Source organism: Lissotriton vulgaris, chromosome 1_1 (genome assembly GCF_964263255.1).
Source record: "Lissotriton vulgaris chromosome 1_1, aLisVul1.2, whole genome shotgun sequence".
Lineage (NCBI taxonomy): Eukaryota > Metazoa > Chordata > Amphibia > Caudata > Salamandridae > Lissotriton > Lissotriton vulgaris.
Window position 1 is genome coordinate 888,965,753 of NC_141685.1, and position 18,327 is coordinate 888,984,079.

Here is an 18,327-nt window from a genome sequence, read left to right on the forward strand (position 1 = left end):
GCAAATATCTACATGCTAAGGGTGGGGCCTTGCACATGGCATATGTCGACTTATCAGCGGCTTTTGACTGCGTTAGTCACAGTAAGCTATGGTCCATTTTAGTGGAAATGGGGGTTGAATTGCCTTTAGTAAACTTTTTACGGGAATTATATTCCGGTGCAAATGCACAAGTGAGGTACGGTCTTGGGGGACAATTAACGGCGCCATTCAGTGTACAGCGGGGAGTAAGGCAGGGCTGTGTCCTGGCACACTTTCTTTTCACACTCTACACCAACGGTCTTGAACAAGACATGGTGAAAGGGTGCCAGGATCTACCTCAAATTAAAAAGGGTCCTATTCCTGCCCTGCTGTACGTAGATGACGCAGAGATTTTAGCTCGTACCCTCCTGGAATTGCTGCGTGCCCTGGTAAGATAGCACTCTTTTTTGGCCAATTTAGATTTAAAAATTAACATTAAAAAAATCTATGTTATGATGTCAGGCCCTAACACACAGAGATCTAAGGCAATCTTCATAGATAACACTAAGCTTGAAAGTATAAAGACATATACTTATTTAGGGATTGTAATAGATAATAAGCAATCGTGGAAACAAGCAGTTGAGATAAAAAATTGTTGTTCACTAGGGCTACAGCTGCATTAGTTAGTTTTTTACGTACATTAGGGAAACGAACCCCAACGGAACTAATATATATTTATCAGGCCAAATGCAGAAGTACTGCAATTTATGGGGCTGGAGTGTGGGGCTACGGGAAGGTGGACTCTATCCAAAATGTGGAAAATTAATTCCTAAGATTTCTCCTTGCACTACCGCAGGGCTTTGCAACTTATTCATGCCACACAGAATTGGGTCTGTCATTTCTGACAGACATAATTAGAATTCAACCACTTCTATTGTGGCATCTCATATGGACATCCACTAGAACAATTTTTTGTCAAAATCTTATACAGGATTGTCTCTTGCTAGGAAACGCTCAGAAGATAGGCTGGATTGCTTATATTAAGAATTTCCTATTCGATCTGAAATGTCAGAATATTTTTACACACCAGCAGCAATTGCAGAGCTGTCGAGGAAAGCGTTTAAAACAATGTGTATTACACACTTGAGCAGCTGCGACTGAGTAATGAGGTTTCCAAAAAAACTGTGCAACATGTTAATGGTACAAACATCCATGTCCAGTCAGCCTTACTTAACCCTTAATTTAACTATCTATGAAAGGTTGTTATTAACAAGGTTTAGGATAAATACCTTCCATCGTCTTGTCAACTTCCCGCGAAACCAACGATTGGGAAAAGTGTCTATCCCTGCCCTTGCGATGAACTTTCCGCCCAAAGTACAATGCACATTGTCCTCTTTTGCAAGTTTTTAGAGCAAAGAAAGCGCTGGATAATTCCCATTTTAAAAATGATGAATTTACGAAGATGCAGACCAGCATTTCTTCGTCTCCAATTTTTAGAGGAAGAATACATTGCGAAACAGGTAGTCAGATTCCTGAAGTTCATAATAAGACACAGGACAAATCTAGAATAAACTACGAAATGTTACATTCCGATTTTGGCCACATGTCTGTCTACTCCATGTTTTTTAGACTCTGACTATCAAAAATAACGATTGTTGAATTGTATTTTTTTTTAAATTCAAAGACTGTACCTTCTTAATTTGTATATACCAAAATTTTTAGCGATTTTATGTTATAATTACTGTTTTGCATATGTACTTTTATGGTTTTTCAAACATACGAAAACCGAATAAAGGATTTTTGATTTGATTTGAATAGGAAGGGATTAGATATTAAAAATTGTTTTTTATTCTACAACTTCTTTTTTAGATCTAATCTTGATGAGAGTTCTGTGAAGAATTTAAACAGAATTCGAAACGCGTCGGCATATGGTTTAAATCCACTCTAAATCAAGGGATAAATGCCCTTAATGCCCATAATATGTTGTCCATTGCAGTTACTAAATGAAGAAAATACTCTGTGGAAATTTAAGAATAGGGCAATATGATGCAGAGTAGTTGTTTCATTGTAGTCTATTTGTCTTTTACAAAGTGTTTGTTACAGAAATTGTCTATTTAAAATATTGTGTGAGGTTGTTTGTTAAAACCGATTCATTGTTGTTTCATTCGTGTTAATGTTGTATTACATGTTTTTGTGATATAAAAACTGCTAGACGCTGTTTTAATTTCTCTATGTGATTGAAATGTAAAAATCCAATTTAAAAATAAGGTTTGAATAAATGAACCAGGATAAACATAAGCTGTACACGTTTGTCTCAAAAGCTCAAACAATTTGAGCTTTTTGAAGTTTAGAGATTTAGGCTCATTTCCCAGTTGTATTTTCTCTCTTCCAAAGCAGGAGCAGAGGCAGGCTATTGTTGAAAGAATGTCAGAACGCTTTACTTTGACTTGTAATGCTCACACTTATTGTATAATTGATGGCTCCTGTAATGGACACTCCAATAGGGACATCAACTATAGCTAATCTTCGAATATTATCGTTAAATGTGAAAGGTCTCAATCAGCCAGTTAAACGTCAAAAGGTACTTGATTATCTACGTAGGCAGCGTGGAGATATAGCCTTACTGCAGGAGACAAAACTAGAGGCGAAGCTATTTCACACATTGCGTAACAAATATTACACCGAAGTGATAGGCTCTGAAGCAATCTCAAAAAAGAATGGGGTGGTGATGCTAGTGGCCAAGAATGCGAATGTGGACGTAGTCTCTACTACTACAGACACGAAAGGGAGATGGATTTCGGCGAAATTACGCAAAGATGACACTGAGTTCTTTATCACAACTGTTTATGCCCCAAATACACATGATTCGTCCTTCTGGGTAGGCCTCTCGAAGCAGATCATCTCCATTCCTGACACAGCACTCCATATTCTGGCAGGCGATTTCAATCTCCCATATGACCCTGTATTGGATAGGGACTCCAAATGCGTCTTTCGCCCAGGCAAAGCCCATAAGGCATTCATGAAACTATGCAACAGATTCCATATGGTGGACACGTGGCGCTTACTGCATCCTGATGGCAGAGACTACTCCTTCTACTCCCCGCCACATGACTCGTTCTCGAGAATCGACTATATACTCATATCTAAAAACGCAGTGGCAAGAGTTGAGGACGCGGACATTGCTCCTAGATTAGTCTCTGACCACTCATGCGTCTCCCTTACACTATCTAATCTTAAACCATCTACCCGTCAATCTATGTGGCGATTTAATGATACTATTCTTAATGACACGAAACACAAAGAAACCCTTGATACCGCCATTAGAGACTTTTTATTGTCCAATAAGAGAGGGGACACTTCAGACACTCCCATTGGGAGGCACTGAAATCCACTATAAGGGGACTTATTATAAAAATATCCTCTGCTATTAATAAAAACCGCACTGCGGCCTTGTTGAAGTTAGAAGAGGACATTTCGAAACTTCAGCACAAATACCTGATGAGTAGGAACCCTGCAGTCCTAAATGAACTGTCCAATCAAAAATACACCTATAATAAACTTATCAGTGAGAAAGCAGGAATTTGGCTGGACAGGAAGAAGCGTTTTAAAATCTGCGACTCGAACAAAGCAGGGAAGGTGTTAGCGGCTTATCTTAAATTTAAAATTCAGAAGAACACCATTACTTCCTTAATCGATGGCGATGGCACTCCTAAGTCTGATCCCACTAAGATTGCGAACATCTTCAAAGACTTTTATGAAAAACTCTATGCTAGGAATGTACACGTTGACAGTGAAAAAATGGAGAAGTATCTCTCAAACTGCACACTACCAACACCTACGACCGCAGAAAGGGAAGCTTTAAATGAACCGATCTCTGAATCGGAGGTGGTTAGTGCGATCAAATGCCTTAAAAAAGGGAAAGCTCCTGGCCCTGATGGCTATACTGCATCATTTTATAAGACTTTTGCTCATATTCTTGCAACTCCTCTATTAGATGTTTTTCAAGAAATTAGCACCACAGGAGAGGTCAAGGGAACTATGGCTGAAGCCGTAATTGCTGTAATACCCAAGGAAGGCAAAGATCATAAACTCCCCAAAAATTACAGGCCTATCTCACTGATAAATTTAGATTGTAAGCTCCTGGCATCGATTTTAGCAAAACGCATCCAGAAGGTCATGCCGATCCTAATACATCCCTCGCAAGCGGGATTCCTGAAGAACAGGCTTTCGAGCGATAACACGAGAATTCTGGCTCACGTTATTGAAAAAGCGAAGTTCTTATCAACGCCCACCGTGGCTATCACACTAGACGCTGAAAAAGCGTTTGACAAAGTTGACTGGACTTATTTAAATGCTGTACTACATAAGTTCGACCTGGGTCCCCTATTCACTAGATTAGTCATGTCCCTCTACGCCTGTCCCTCTGCTAGAGTGCGGGCTGGTGGCGCCTTTTCCTCCCCCTTTAGTCTAGAACAAGGCACTAGGCAGGGTTGCCCATTGTCCCCGTCCTTATTCCTCCTGGCAATTGAACCCTTTTTGTACTATATTAGGGAAAACCCTGAAATTGCAGGAGTTCACTTTGCATACTGTACAATCAAACTCACGGCCTATGCTGATGACGTATTGGTCATGAGTGAAAGAGCTGATAAGGCTATACCGGCGTTACTCTCCACAATCGAAGAATTCTCAAGTGTATCTGGGTACTCCCTGAACAAGGATAAAACTGAGGTGAAGTCGTTAAATAATTTGTGTGATAAAAACATCCTGGGCGATTCCGGGCTGACCTGGCAGCCGAAGAGTTTTAAATACTTAGGTCTGGAATTTGAAAGGGATTTGGTAACCACCCTAAAAATTAATGAGGAGATACTCTACAAAAAAATACAAAAACTCTTAGATGGCTGGTCCCCAAAGTTCCTCTCATGGTGGGGTAGGGCGGAAACATTAAAAATGATGATCAGTCCCTTGGTAAATTATATGGCATGTATGCTCCCCATGACCTTCTCAGAGGATTTTCTACATAAAGTTGAGAAGTCGGACTTCCTGTGGAAAGGGAAGAAACCAAGAATTGCCATGAAGAAACTGCAATTGCCAAAGCTTAAAGGGGGCTTAGGTCTACCAAATTTCAGAAACTACCAAACCGCCTTTCTCTGCAGACAGGGAGCTTCCTGGTTTACTGAAGACCCTACTTATACGCCCTTATGGATTGACTATTGAGAGATCCATTATCGGAAAGGCCCCGCTCTCTGCTGTGCTCACAATGGATCTCTCACACCTTACGAATTCTAAATACATCATACTTAATACCAAGAGAGCTCTCTTGCGGTTAGACCGCGCTCACAAAACTGGTCTACAAATCCATAATTCATCATCTGCTTCTTTATGGCGTAACCCGTCAATCAAAATTGGCGGATCGCCCATAATATGGGACCACTGGTCTGATAAAGGTGTTAATGTGATTGCAGACCTACACGAAAATAACATGCCACTACCATTCTCGACTCTGCAGGCTAGACACTCCCTATTACCGATTGACTTTTACTCATTCCTGAAGCTAAAGTCAGCCTTATCCAGCAGAACGTTCAAACTAGCGACGCCTTGGCTGAAATCTATGCTCCCTCACTTTCAATCCTCTGGACATTTTGTCTCAAAAATATATAAACTTCTTGCACCAACACCCAACAAATCGATGAGGCGTAACGAAGCAAAATGGGAATCAGAACCAAATAACACTGGCATAAGCATAGACTGGGTCAGGATACATGCATCAGCACTCACACATAAGGTCTCGCCGATACTATCACAGACCAAATATATGATTCTTAACAGGGCTTACTGGACCCCACAACGGTTATTTAAGGTTGGCCTACGAGACACACCGAATTGCTGGAACTGCTCCTCGGGTATTGGGGACCTTCCACACATGTTATTTAACTGCCCCATGCTCCAAACATATTGGACTAAAATCTTTGACTACATTGGGCACACGTTTGACATACACCCTGCAAGGGAATTCAGCTACATTATCCTGGGGGCTTTAGACCCACTACTAAAGGGTGATCATGACCGTCAGCTCCTGGATCTCCTGCTAACACTAGCATGCAAGGTAGTCCTATGCATTTGGAAATCAACATCTGAGGTCTCTTTTAATGCCTGGAGGGAATGGCTATCCTGCATTAGGGGCACTGACAATCCTGCTCTTCACTCATCACCATGGCAGGTTACCAACAAAAAACTATGGTCTTCTTTAGACCAGGCCTCCTTTACCTTCGATCCACCATGATACACCATCAATGAGATCAACACTTAGTAAATGTGGGGGTGCTTGACGCACGAATTGTACTGGCTGTATCTTGCCCATATGGGCTTACCAGACTTAGACACAATGTGCAGGGATGACAAGTATACCTGGTATTATCTGATAAGATTTGGATGGAGAGCTCTACGGAACTGTGCTCAACCGTGAAGATTGCAATGATGGCATATTTTATTGTTTACCTTGCTCATTTATTTATCTATTTGCTTATCCATTTATTTATTTATTCATTCATTCATTTCATCTCATTTACAGATTCGGTCTGATGTTACCTTCTTGTTTTCATTATGCTTTATTTTCCGTTCCTGTATGTATTGTTCTATATGCATTGATCCATGCTTGACCACGGCGTCACTCCAATACGAATGTAAATCTACTGATGCATTATGGCCGTTATCATCTTTGTTTTTGCTCAATAAAAAAGATTTGAACTCAAAAAAGTAATGCTCACACTTACTGAGGAATAGAAAAAAGTGATACATTGAATGCTTCAACTAATCTCAGCCACCTGTACTTACTTAGGTAGCAATCCCAATCAATTGTTTTTTGACCACTGTGTTGCAAAAGATCCTTTCATCCAATCAGGAAAAGAAACTAAGAAACCAGGTACGGTGAAGAGTTGGTTTATTCTCAACTTGTCCGTTCACCGTCCAATTTCTGAATGCCCACTAACGTCTAATCTTGCTCCATAACTCCTCATAACATTTTTAAAACAACACACCGCCACGCACATGTCACGCGGTGTAATTCAAACAATACATTCGCACATAAACAAAATTGAAGCAGACACGAGCGCGTACTTCAATTGTAAACATATCAGCATGTAACACATTGTGCCACCTCACATTAGACCCAGCCATGTGCAAGTCGGCCTTGGTCTTGCTCTAACAGGAACAGTCCAGCCTGTAATGCCACGTCAAGTCCTCTCTGTACTAGAACACAAGCAACCCAAGACCGGTTTTGGTCTAGTTGGGCCTCTTTAGTTGGATGTAGCTTAGTTACAGTGGCACAGTGAACACAGAGGACAGGCATATCTGCTGCACTTAGGGTGTCACAATGAGTAATACAAAAAAGTAATGAATAGAATGAATGCCTGAACTAATCTCAGCCACTAGTAATTACTCAGGCCACATTCCAATCCATCGTTTTTTGCCGAGTGTACCACTTCCGATTAGACCGGGGCATAAGCAAAAAGGCAAAATCGTTCTGTGGTTGCCTAAGGTCCCGTCTTAATGGGGCCACACATCGCAGTTGAGATGGACTGCTCGAATGATGTGCAGAGTCAGTACTGATTTGCAGAAGTCGGGCCTTTGTCTACTGTGAATGGTGGGCAACATAACAATGTACTGAAATGGGGTCCTCAGTGATTGCCAGTGGCTGAAATTAATTTGACCAGCCCAACAATCATCTTGTTGTTTACTGCGTGCAGTTTCTGGGCACAGCCATTCAGGGCTGCAATGGTAGTCCAGGAGCCTTGTTTTTAACTTCACTCATATGGACGGTGGAAAGCCACACTTCAGCCCACTTGGGATATGTGGCCTTTATCAAACAAGAGCATTTTCCTGCACCATGTTACTGTGGCCTTATTGAACAATCAAGCCTGCTATTAGAATTAAACCAGTGTTACCATTTTTAAGGGGTCAGAGCACTTGCACTATGAGCTATTCCGCAGTTTCCCAGGGATACTATGGAAAAATAACAGCAAATCCAATTGAAGATAACAAGGTATCCATGTAAAAAAAAAACTGCAGATTCTTACAAGTCCCTTGTGTGGTAGATTGATTGATATTAGTATGTTACCAATGTCATAATTTAAAGCATCAGAAAATTGGGGCAAGGAGGGAGAAACTATCAGCTCCCCGTGGGGAAGAAAAGAAAAAGCAACTTGCTAAATGAAACAAAAAAATCTGCAAATGAGAATGGCATCCACTCCATAAGGCAGAGAAATGGGAACTAGGGTGGCTAGGCGACAGGGGGAGGAGAGCCTGGAAGTGGGGTGAGAGTCTCGCTCAGGCTTTACAGCTTTGTTTTCTAAGCCCTTAATGTTGCCAGTGCCTGCTCTCAAAAAAGTCCTAAGAAAGGACTTCCTGTTTATAAGACTGATGGGACGGAGAGGTCAAGATGCTTTGGCTGCTCCAACTTCATTATTTAACTGACTGATGTGAACAGATTGCCAGTTGGGGGAGCTGGGAACGCCTCATAGGAGAATCTGTGTCTTAAACAATCAGATTCTAAAGGTGGACTTAAAAAATTGGACTTAAAAAATTGGGCATCTGTTCTAGAACAAGTAATGCGAGAAGCACACTTACATATTGCTCAGCGCTATGATTAGGTAGTGCTCAGGCAAATTTACAATTTATACTATCCCCCATCCACCCTCTTTCGATCTTCCCGCATTTGTCCAACACTTGGTTCCCTCAAGTTGTGAATGTTGAGTGAAAATCCAAATACTAAACATGCAGTGAATTGTGACACACAAAATTAATATTATCCAGCTGCAATCACATCTGGAGCTCTGCTGAATAGATGCCTTCGCCTCTAGATGCCTTTGAGATTCCGTCCTTGCATACAGAAAGGCATGTGGGCACAGATATATCAGACACACTGTATTATGAGTTTATGGACCCCACTTTAGTGAAAAAAATGCTTTTTTATTCAACGAAAAAGAACATTTCTGAAATTATACCCGTAGTACAATGAAGCATAATGAAGTACACAAGAGCTCCTCTTAAACCGACTAGACCACCCTATGGAGTTCCCAACCCATAGCACCAACCACTAAAGCTGAACAGATGTCACCTGTACCAATCCTAACACATGCAATAAGTGTCGACTTCCTCACCTCCAACAAAGTGATGGCTCCAGTGAAGTCCCTTTGAACCAAAAGCTCTTCCAATTTGGGAATCTTGCGTCCCTTTTTCTTGCGACGGTCGCTCTGCTGCAGGTCCGCGCCCACAGCAGGCTTTGCTCGTGAGAGCATCTGAAGAGGGAAAGGTGAGGTGAGCAGAGTTAGGACAGTCCAGATGTTATGCAAATGAAAAAAGTCACCATAAAAATAATGTGATTTATAGTTGGATTATTTTCTCTCCTGCCTCTCTATTTGATTAATACTCTCCTTACACCCATTCTTTGCCTCCCTTAGTGCCTCCAAATTAACCCTACCCTTTTACATGCTTGCTGCCTAATTCTCTACTAAACTTCAGTAAACTAACCATACCCCTCCTTACAAATCATAAACTCTCCTTCTGCATAACCATTCCTTCAATATCAAAACCTTTGTAACCGATCCACTCATCCTACTCCCATAACTCACAATTTCTCATTCTGTTCTAACCACTACGGGAGACGCAGCGCAGGGATTGTGAGCGCAGGAAGCGCTACCAGCACACAGGGGGCCACGAACGGACTGCCGCCCCTCCCACCCTCACCTGGAGACAATCTCTGGCGGCCATAAACACTCCTCGTGCCTCCCGCTTCGCGGGAGACGCAGCGCAGGGATTGTGAGCGCAGGAAGCGCTACCAGCACATAGGGGGCCACGAACGGACTGCCGCCCCTCCCACCCTCACCTGGAGACAATCATTTGGGGAGGATATAGCGGATTGGCTTTTCACGCAACGCGGGACGCGCGCGGGCGGCGCCGGGCTAAGACCGGGCAAAGGGCGGGCCATCTGTGGCCATCAGGGGCCAGAAGAGGCCGGGCTGGGCCACCCCTCTGACATCAATAATGGGTAAGCGCAAACAGCATTCTAATGGGGAGCATGAAGGGAAAAAAGCAAAGGTCCCAAGGAAATCTGAATCAATTATATCTTACTTACCATCCGCTGTGGGGGTATTATCAAAAGAAATCGCGAATGCAGAGAGAGAGCTGGGCGTGGAAAGCGCTGAAGTTGCTCCTGATACAGGTGCCTCAGTGCTGGACCGTACCCCGAGTATGCCTCTAGAGCCGGACATTGTAATCATTAAACCGCCCACAATGATCGAGCCCCTTGCTGGTGAGACTGATTCATTGGTGGCGACAGAGGGTCATGGGGTTGAAAGCCCGGAGACTCCTACAATACCCATTGCGCAAGCGCAGGCTGGCTAAAAAAAACAAGAGACAAAAGTTTGCTGTCGCCGTTAATTGTGTGGACCCTAATATTAGAGAATATGTTGGGGAAATGTTTGAGGAATTGTTCACAGCACAATTGGAATCTGCATGTGTGGCCATTGTAAAAGACATTGTGGACACCCTTAACACATGTGTAGCAGGGCTGTTAAAGAAATGTGATAAAATTGATGTGTTTTAGAAACAGTATATAGGCCAACAAGGGTGCCCAACCCAGGACCAAGGAATTCACCCCGTTAAACCTAGGGCAGAAACTCCTTGTAAAGAGAATAGGCCTAATAGGGAGAAGTGTCTGGAAACCTCTGTAGAATGCAGACCTCCTACCATTAATAAAGATGGAGTAGGGAACTCTAAATATGGAGCTGGTAACATCAGGAGAGCAACCCCAACTAGAGCTAGACATGAGTGTCGGCAGGGCTTTACTCTGGAGCTACCGCCTGATCCTGCCCCACTAGTAGCGTTTTTTACAGGGTCCCCCCATTAAGGGAGGGCAAAAAGAATTCGACCCAGGATCTTTTGAAGTTAGCCAGTCACTGGTGTGCATATCACAGTAGTGGAGGCTTTGTCATTACAAGATCCATTATCATGGCAAGGAGAGTTGATTGGGTTGGTCGTCGCCCCAAAAACATTATCGGGGATTGTGTGGTTGTGAACTTCAATTCCCGGTTTATCGCTGAGAGATTATTTTGGGACGCCTCGGAGTTGGATAACACAGGTATTAGACCGGTCCCCCTGGGCCATTTTTACCCTCCAGTTAGGCCACATACAAAGAATTTGATCGAACAACAGCCATTGCCAGCCCGGGGTAATTGGCTGAGGTCTCCACGCACAACCAATGATACCGTTCAGAATAGGCTACAGGTGGGACCATCACAGAGGGCAGAAAGGGTTCCCCGGGCTATTCCACCAACTAACTCACTATCGCATCACTCAAACATGGAGCTAGGTCTCTCAAATCGTTTCTCTCCATTGTCACAACTGAATTCAAACAATTGACAATCCGCTAATATTCAAGAACAGGGTGATTTAGATGGGGGGGCCAACCAGATAGCACCATGCAGGATTCTGAGCTGGAACGTGGCGGGTATTAGGCCCAAGAGGACCGATGATCTATGGTTGGATTTTGTGAAACAGTACGACATTATTGCTCTGCCAAAAACGTGGGATGTTGCTAGTAGTTTTAGTATGGATGGTTACCTTAGTTATGCCATCCCAGCAGTGCAGGAAATTGGTGGGAGGCCGAAGGGTGGGCTAATTTTCCGTGTTTCTCTTAACCTGATAGGTGTTGTTAAAAAGCTTGACTTAGACTCCAGGAACATTATGGTACTAGAGTGGAGTGGGATTCTTTCCCAGAAGCTTCTTTTAATTAATTTTTATAACTCTAAAGATAGTTCACAGTACAATGACCATCTCAAGAGTATGAAGGAGAGGCCTCACCCCACCTGCAACCAGCTCAGGACAAAGGAGGCACAGCTCTAGGAAGAAAACACATAACACCAAACCTTAATTTATTTGGTGGGTTATTCCTCCTACACATTAAAAACACAAAGCTAATTGTAACATGTTGCTACTATCTTTTCAGATCCATTCATGTTATAGAATCTAGAAAAAGCATTATGCAGACTCATAGTAAAGAGCCACATCGTAACTCCATTCAAATGTGATCCCTAACTTGGAAAAAACATTTCCCCACACTCTTAGCGTAACCGGGGCATCAGGAGCACCCAGTGATGGCAGCAAACATACTAAAAGACACTCTAGCCCAACAGGTGTCAGCAAAAGCCAAAGCAAAAGCCGCCAAGCGCCCCTACCTTCCCGTCGGTACCTCAGGCGGTCATCTAAGCCGTCTGGGAGGTATAATGCTTTTTCTTGATTCTATAACATGAATGGATCTGAAAAGATAGTAGCAACATCTTTTGGCTAAGCCCTAAGTACATCTAAATATTGGCCAAAATTCTTATTCATACTTATGATTTAGTAAGGGACTTCTAAGTATGATTGAAACACCTAAAACATCAGGTGGTGTGAGTAAATGTCTGTTTTTTGAGCACAGAAAAGAGAAAAGGCCACTAATATCTAAAGACCTTATATATATAGCACGATATACATATGATGTGCTTATACTACTTAACTACTATCCCCTGCAATATAAATGAGGGGTTTTGAATATGCTATGAGTGAGCTGGTTTGAGCGGTGAGGGCTCTAACTATTTTCGTGGGCAATTAGCTTTGTGTGTTTAATGTGTAGGAGGAATAACCCACCAACTAAATTAAGGTTTGGTGTTATGTGTTTTCTTCCTAGAGCGGTGCCTCCTTTGTCCTGAGCTTGTTGCCAGGTAGGGTGAGGCCTCTCCTCCATACTCTTGAGGTAAGGGTGGATGATTTGTTTAAACCCACTATGAGGGCATACTGGATGGCTATCTTTCGCCACATAGTTTCCTGAAGGCATAAATGTTTATTTTCTTTCCAAGACTTTCTTTGTACATACCTCTTGTTTCTTTTATAGATTTTCCAAGAGATTTAAGGAATCCTGACTGTGAGAAGATTGTTTCACAGTGTATCCTTTATATTGTTTAATTTTTCACTGTTTGCAGTAGCATTTAACATCTACAAGGTCCTGATGAAAGCACTTGGTATCCTTCTTACTGCTTAGTGCTGAAACATGTTGAGCAATATTTACTTATGGATGGCTATTTATTAAAACTGTCCTTTTGCACTGTTTTTAATTATTGTTCATATCAGACATGAATAAAATAGGAGTCTGATTACGCTTCAATTTTAGAACTCACTTTACACCTTTGCACTGCACTATCCTCCCATACACTCAACAAATAACACCTGCTCACATCTGTATTTACAAACTTTGAAAACATCATTGGGCTCCTCCATCATTAGGGTGGAGTGGTAGCCCTGTTAAAAGAGACCCAGATGATGAAGCATGTCACCTGGAATGGTGAGTGATGGGAATCCATACAAATTTGTTGTATTTCTGAGAAGTCTTGGTTTGCTTTTGGCATTTTTTGCTCTTCATAAATTTGACTTCGGGAAATATATTGTGTATTGTATAGAGTGGTGATCTCAACATTTAGTGATCATAATCTGGTGCTCTTAGAGGTTGATTTAGGGGAACTGCGTGGACCTAAGGGTAATGGACGGGGGGTACCAAGAAGCCTGATAACTAAAGATCAAGAGCGAAGGATTAAATGGGACAGGGTGGTGCGGTAATCCTTTATTGAGGACCTTGCTGTTAAGGCAGTGGCAAATCTTGCGATCTGCCTTGATAGCTTGGCCCCAAGCGGGGAGATCTTCGGCGCTTTTGTGGCAGTCTGCGATCAGATCGCAAAGAATTTAGAGGAAGTCAATAAAAATAATTCTAGGAAGGCACAAAAATGGTTTGAGGGTTGTTGCTCGAAGGCGCCCTCCTTCAGGCTTTGAAAATTAGGCCTAGGGATAGGGCCCATGTTGCTAATCTTCGGAAGAAATATAAAATAGCTATCGCAAAACATAAACAACAAATCAAAGAGGAGGCATGGGGTAATCTCCTCTCTAGTGAAGTCTTGCGGGATAGCAGGAAGTTTAGTCAACCATAAATCACCCGTTTTTCTCTGAACAGGAGAACCTAGATATGGACTGTGTCATTCCGGATGAATGCTGGCTCTGACACTTTAAGGAAATTTATGATAACGCTTGCTTAGAGCAGCAGAATGGTCCTAAGATTGTATCTCGTGGTGCACCTCCAGTAAATTTTGAAGTGAGTGAGGTGGAAAAAGCGATAAGAGACATGTCAAAACATAAAGCCCCAGGCCCCGACGGGGTGCCTGCGGATTTATATAGTCTTCATCCAAATTTTTGGGCCAAGATCTTGACTAACGTCTTTAACGCCTCGTCCCTAATGGGCTTCCCATCTTCATGGGCCAAATCAATTATAGTCCCGATATTTAAAAATGAAAATCTTGGGCAGAGTTATTTCACATAAACTTAGGGATTGGCTAGAGGGCAGGGAGATCTTCTCTAACCTCCAATATGGATTCAGAGAGCATAGGAGTACCATGGACCAATGCATAGGAATAGACCCATCACTGGTTAATTTTTTTAGCGACTTGCACCAGGATCTTTCCGCAGCAGTGAGGGTTACCAGAGAAGGTCGGTGTACCAGCTATTTTAGCTCAAAGAGGGGTGTCAGGCAGGGATGCATTCTGGCACCCCTACTTTTTACCATCTATATTAATGCCCTGGAGAAGACCCTGGGAACGGCCACCCTGGATGTCCCACGTATAGGAGAAAAGCTATTCCGGTTCTCCTATACGCGGATGACGCTGTGTTATTGGCACGTACAGGAGTAGGCCTCCAGAGGCTGCTAGATAATTTTGGCAGGTTCATGGATTCCCTGGATTTAAAGGTTAACATTAAAAAAAATTGCATGTTATGGTTGCAGGGACAAGAGGTAGGAACGTTAAGACAAAATCTTTCTCGTGCAACGGTATGGTATTATCAAAGGTCCCGGTTTTTACCTACCTAGGGGTCCATTTTGACGAAAGAGGAAACTGGTGACCACAACAAAAGGTTAAGAGCAATGCGGTGGCAAGATCAACAACAGCTCTCCTGGGTTTCGCTAAGAGGCTGGGAGCTAGACCTATTGAGGCAATACTGAAGGTTTACAAATCAAAATGTTTGCCGATTGCCTCTTATGGTGCATCTATATGGTTGGATTAGGCACAATTTTATGAACATGTTAGAAATGGAGCGGGAGGAGCGGGAGTTAATAAAATCGTGTGTTAGAGCAAACTATCTCTTATTAACTTCCCCTTCCATTGAACCTTATTTAAAACTTGTAACCAAGCCTTTTCATCGCACTTGTTGGTTAGATTTCGGTTCAATTTACCTCACCCTAGGTGCCTTTCCAAATTGGGGTCAACCTGAAAATTCTGCTCCTTGCACATGACAATTTTTCTCCACAAGACACTCTGCACTTTATTATGTTTTGTGATTTCTACGCCGAGATTAGGAACATTTTTTTAACCCCATTACTACGAGAGGCCGGTTTTGTACAAGTAAGGCCCTCCCTATTTTATTTGCAAATGCGTAGTGATAAACGTGATATTTATAGAGTTGCAAGTTTCCTGGTGGCTGCGGCCCGGATCAATAATAGAAAGACTGTTTGTGTTTAAACATCTTGTTTGTCCCATACTCTGATAAACTGTTTTATTTGTCCCATACTCGGATAAACTGTTTTATTGAATTGATTTGATTTTGACTAATATAATGATGTAGCGGTGTCTTGTAAATAGTTTGTATATTGGTTGTAATTTTTGTACACATATTTGATCTAATGTTTTACATTTTTATGTAGCTCGTTTTTACTCTGTCTTTTATGATTTTAATTAATCGAAATAAAGAGTTCTGACTGACTGACTGACCACTACTTGCTGTCTCACAATATCTAACCTCCTCCACTCTATTTACTCACCCTTCTTTTTTCCACATGCATCAACTCACTATAATAATTACACCTAAAAATCTGGGGTGACCGCACAGAAAAGGCAGACTCAACAGCAGATTTCCTACCATTGCCTGGCGGCCTATTTACACTTATTGTACCCGAGTAGAAAAAGCATCATAGCAATTGATTCACAGTGTTTCAGAGGAGTTTCCCCACACTGACGAACCCCTGCACATCCAGGGATATCAGAATATGTTGTGAAATCCTGCACAGGCCAGTCACCCCCCCCCCCCCCCTCCCCCCCGCCCCCCCCACTGCCTTCCAACCACATGGAAGTATATCCCATGAGGGAACAAACCGGCACTACTCCTGAGAAGTGTTTCATCACATCAGGAGCACTGAGCAGGTTCAACATTGAAGCAGAGTGGGGGCTCCTCTTAAAAATAAAAATGCCAAATCATGCTTACATAAGCAAATAAAAGCTGCACCATGTTTAAATAAACAAATAAAAGACAAACCATGCTTAAATAAACAAATAAAAGACAAACCATGCTTAAATAAGCAAATAAAAGCCAAACCATGCTTAAATAAACATAAATCTATTGTTTGCGTGTTTTACTCAATTATTAGATGCTGAACACAGACAGGTTTGCTCCTGGGCGACCTGCAGGTAGCACAGGCCGCTCACATCTAATTATGCAGCAATGGATGGTACACAAAGGGGAAAATCCACCATCATATGGGGACCTATGTTATGCCACTTTTTTTTTAACCTGCAAAACATTTTCCTTGCGTGGAAATCCCTTCACGTGGACCCTCTGAAAACACGGGTGGGTTCTGGCACTTTCCCACATTCATTAAAGAATTTACAACTACATGAAGTGGCAGCAATGAGTGTGACAAAGTCTTCGAGAGTTTGTAAACACACACACACACACACCCAGCTATGGCTTTGTGAGGGTCCGCCACATTCTTAGAGGAGCAGCACACCCCTCGTAGTGCTCCCAGATGTGTGAGGCGCTGTGGATCTCAGGAGCCTGAGCACAGCTCTGGTGCATGGTGTGACTTCCAGCCCAGTGCATGGAGCATAAAAACACAAAACCCACCAGCAATGAACAGAGTATAATGGAAAAAAAGTCCTGGTTCTCCGGGACAGATCACTAAACCATGAAGTAAATAAATAAAGCCTGATCTCAGCCTAACACTGTAGATAACAGTTCTCCCTCGAGGACTCGGCGTCCAAAGATCACATGGAAAAACGCCAGAGAGAGAAGCGAGCCAGCCCACCCACTCCCCGTGCAGCGTATACCTGGCGGCCTCTTACACCAGACTCCCCTCCCCTTAGGGCTCCAGAGTCCAGCTACATGTGAGAGGGTGTTTCGGAACTTCACCTGTCTGCCTAAGTGGATGCCTCGTCTACAACCTGCAGCTCTAGCCACTTTTCGGGTCTCCACCACGAATGTTATCAAGACCTCTGAGAGGCTGTCTCCTCTTCTCGCGTCTGACAATTAAGATATCTTGTGTACATTCAGCAGTCAGTTTGTCTAAAAAAAAATTCAAGGCCCCCAAAAGTTTTCCTAGGTGCCCAACACCAACTTTGCAGAACAGGAGGCAGTATAGTTCTTCTGATTCCACGTTATGCCTTTTTCTTCACCACCCTTTAGTTCCGTCTCTTGATCTCTTTTTCATACCTATTTTTTCTCCATTATTCACCGTTGCCAATATTTCTCATCCTCCCTTTATAAACTTCCTCGTGCGGTCAGAGCCTAATGAGAAACATGTCCTGTCTCCCGCTAACTGCAACCGCCCGCACACGAACACCGACTACACCCAAATCAGCTGCAGCCAGGTACACTCGGCCAGAGGACTACAATCCATCTGAGCCTCCCTGTGTGTTCTCACAAGCTCCCGCACACCTTTCATGCAGATAACTTAGTTGTCTGGGTTAAAGTTATAAGCGGCCCCACTCTTGGAGACCGACTTAACGAAGGGGGCGTTGGGGGCACAGTACAGCGGACTCATGAACATCATCTTCGGTGGTACGGGTGGAGAGACTAGAGCGGGCACATGCAGGCTAACAAACACCATATACAACCAAGTTTCCACCTGCTCCAATGCTGGCCACACCTAACAAGCTTCTATTCGCCATCCGTAAATATCACACTTAGTCCACAGGGATCTCATTCCTGGGGTGACAGTCAGCCTCCATCACACCTACTTGGACATCGCGGACCCAACTGCATTGTGTCCGGCTTCATGGGCAGTACCTGCTACTAGTTCTTTTGGGCGGAGGGGTCCCACCTAACAAGGAAGTGGGTGACATTGGATTCTTGGCTTTAGAATAGCCCTTGCCTCGCCCGTTGCAATGAGTGCAACAGCAGGTGCTGCCTCAATGCCCTAGACCAGTTTCACCACCCTTAGAGCCACATTCGAAATGCACATGGAAATTGCAAAAAGTAATGCAGCCATAACTAGTGGAACAAAGCTCGTGTTCGTTTCAGGCAAAGTGG

General features: G+C 43.0%; 1 protein-coding gene across 2 annotated transcripts in view; it reads right to left on the reverse strand.

The window, feature by feature from the left end:
• The window catches only part of IFT56 (intraflagellar transport 56), a 331,504-nt gene that overhangs the window by 301,436 nt on the left and 11,741 nt on the right, over positions 1 to 18,327 (reverse strand). For both annotated transcript variants that reach the window (XM_086958844.1, XM_086958852.1), the window contains exon 2: positions 9,114 to 9,251. In XM_086958844.1, the coding sequence (XP_086814970.1) occupies positions 9,114 to 9,251 (138 nt within the window). The remainder of the gene's footprint in view (positions 1 to 9,113; positions 9,252 to 18,327) is intronic.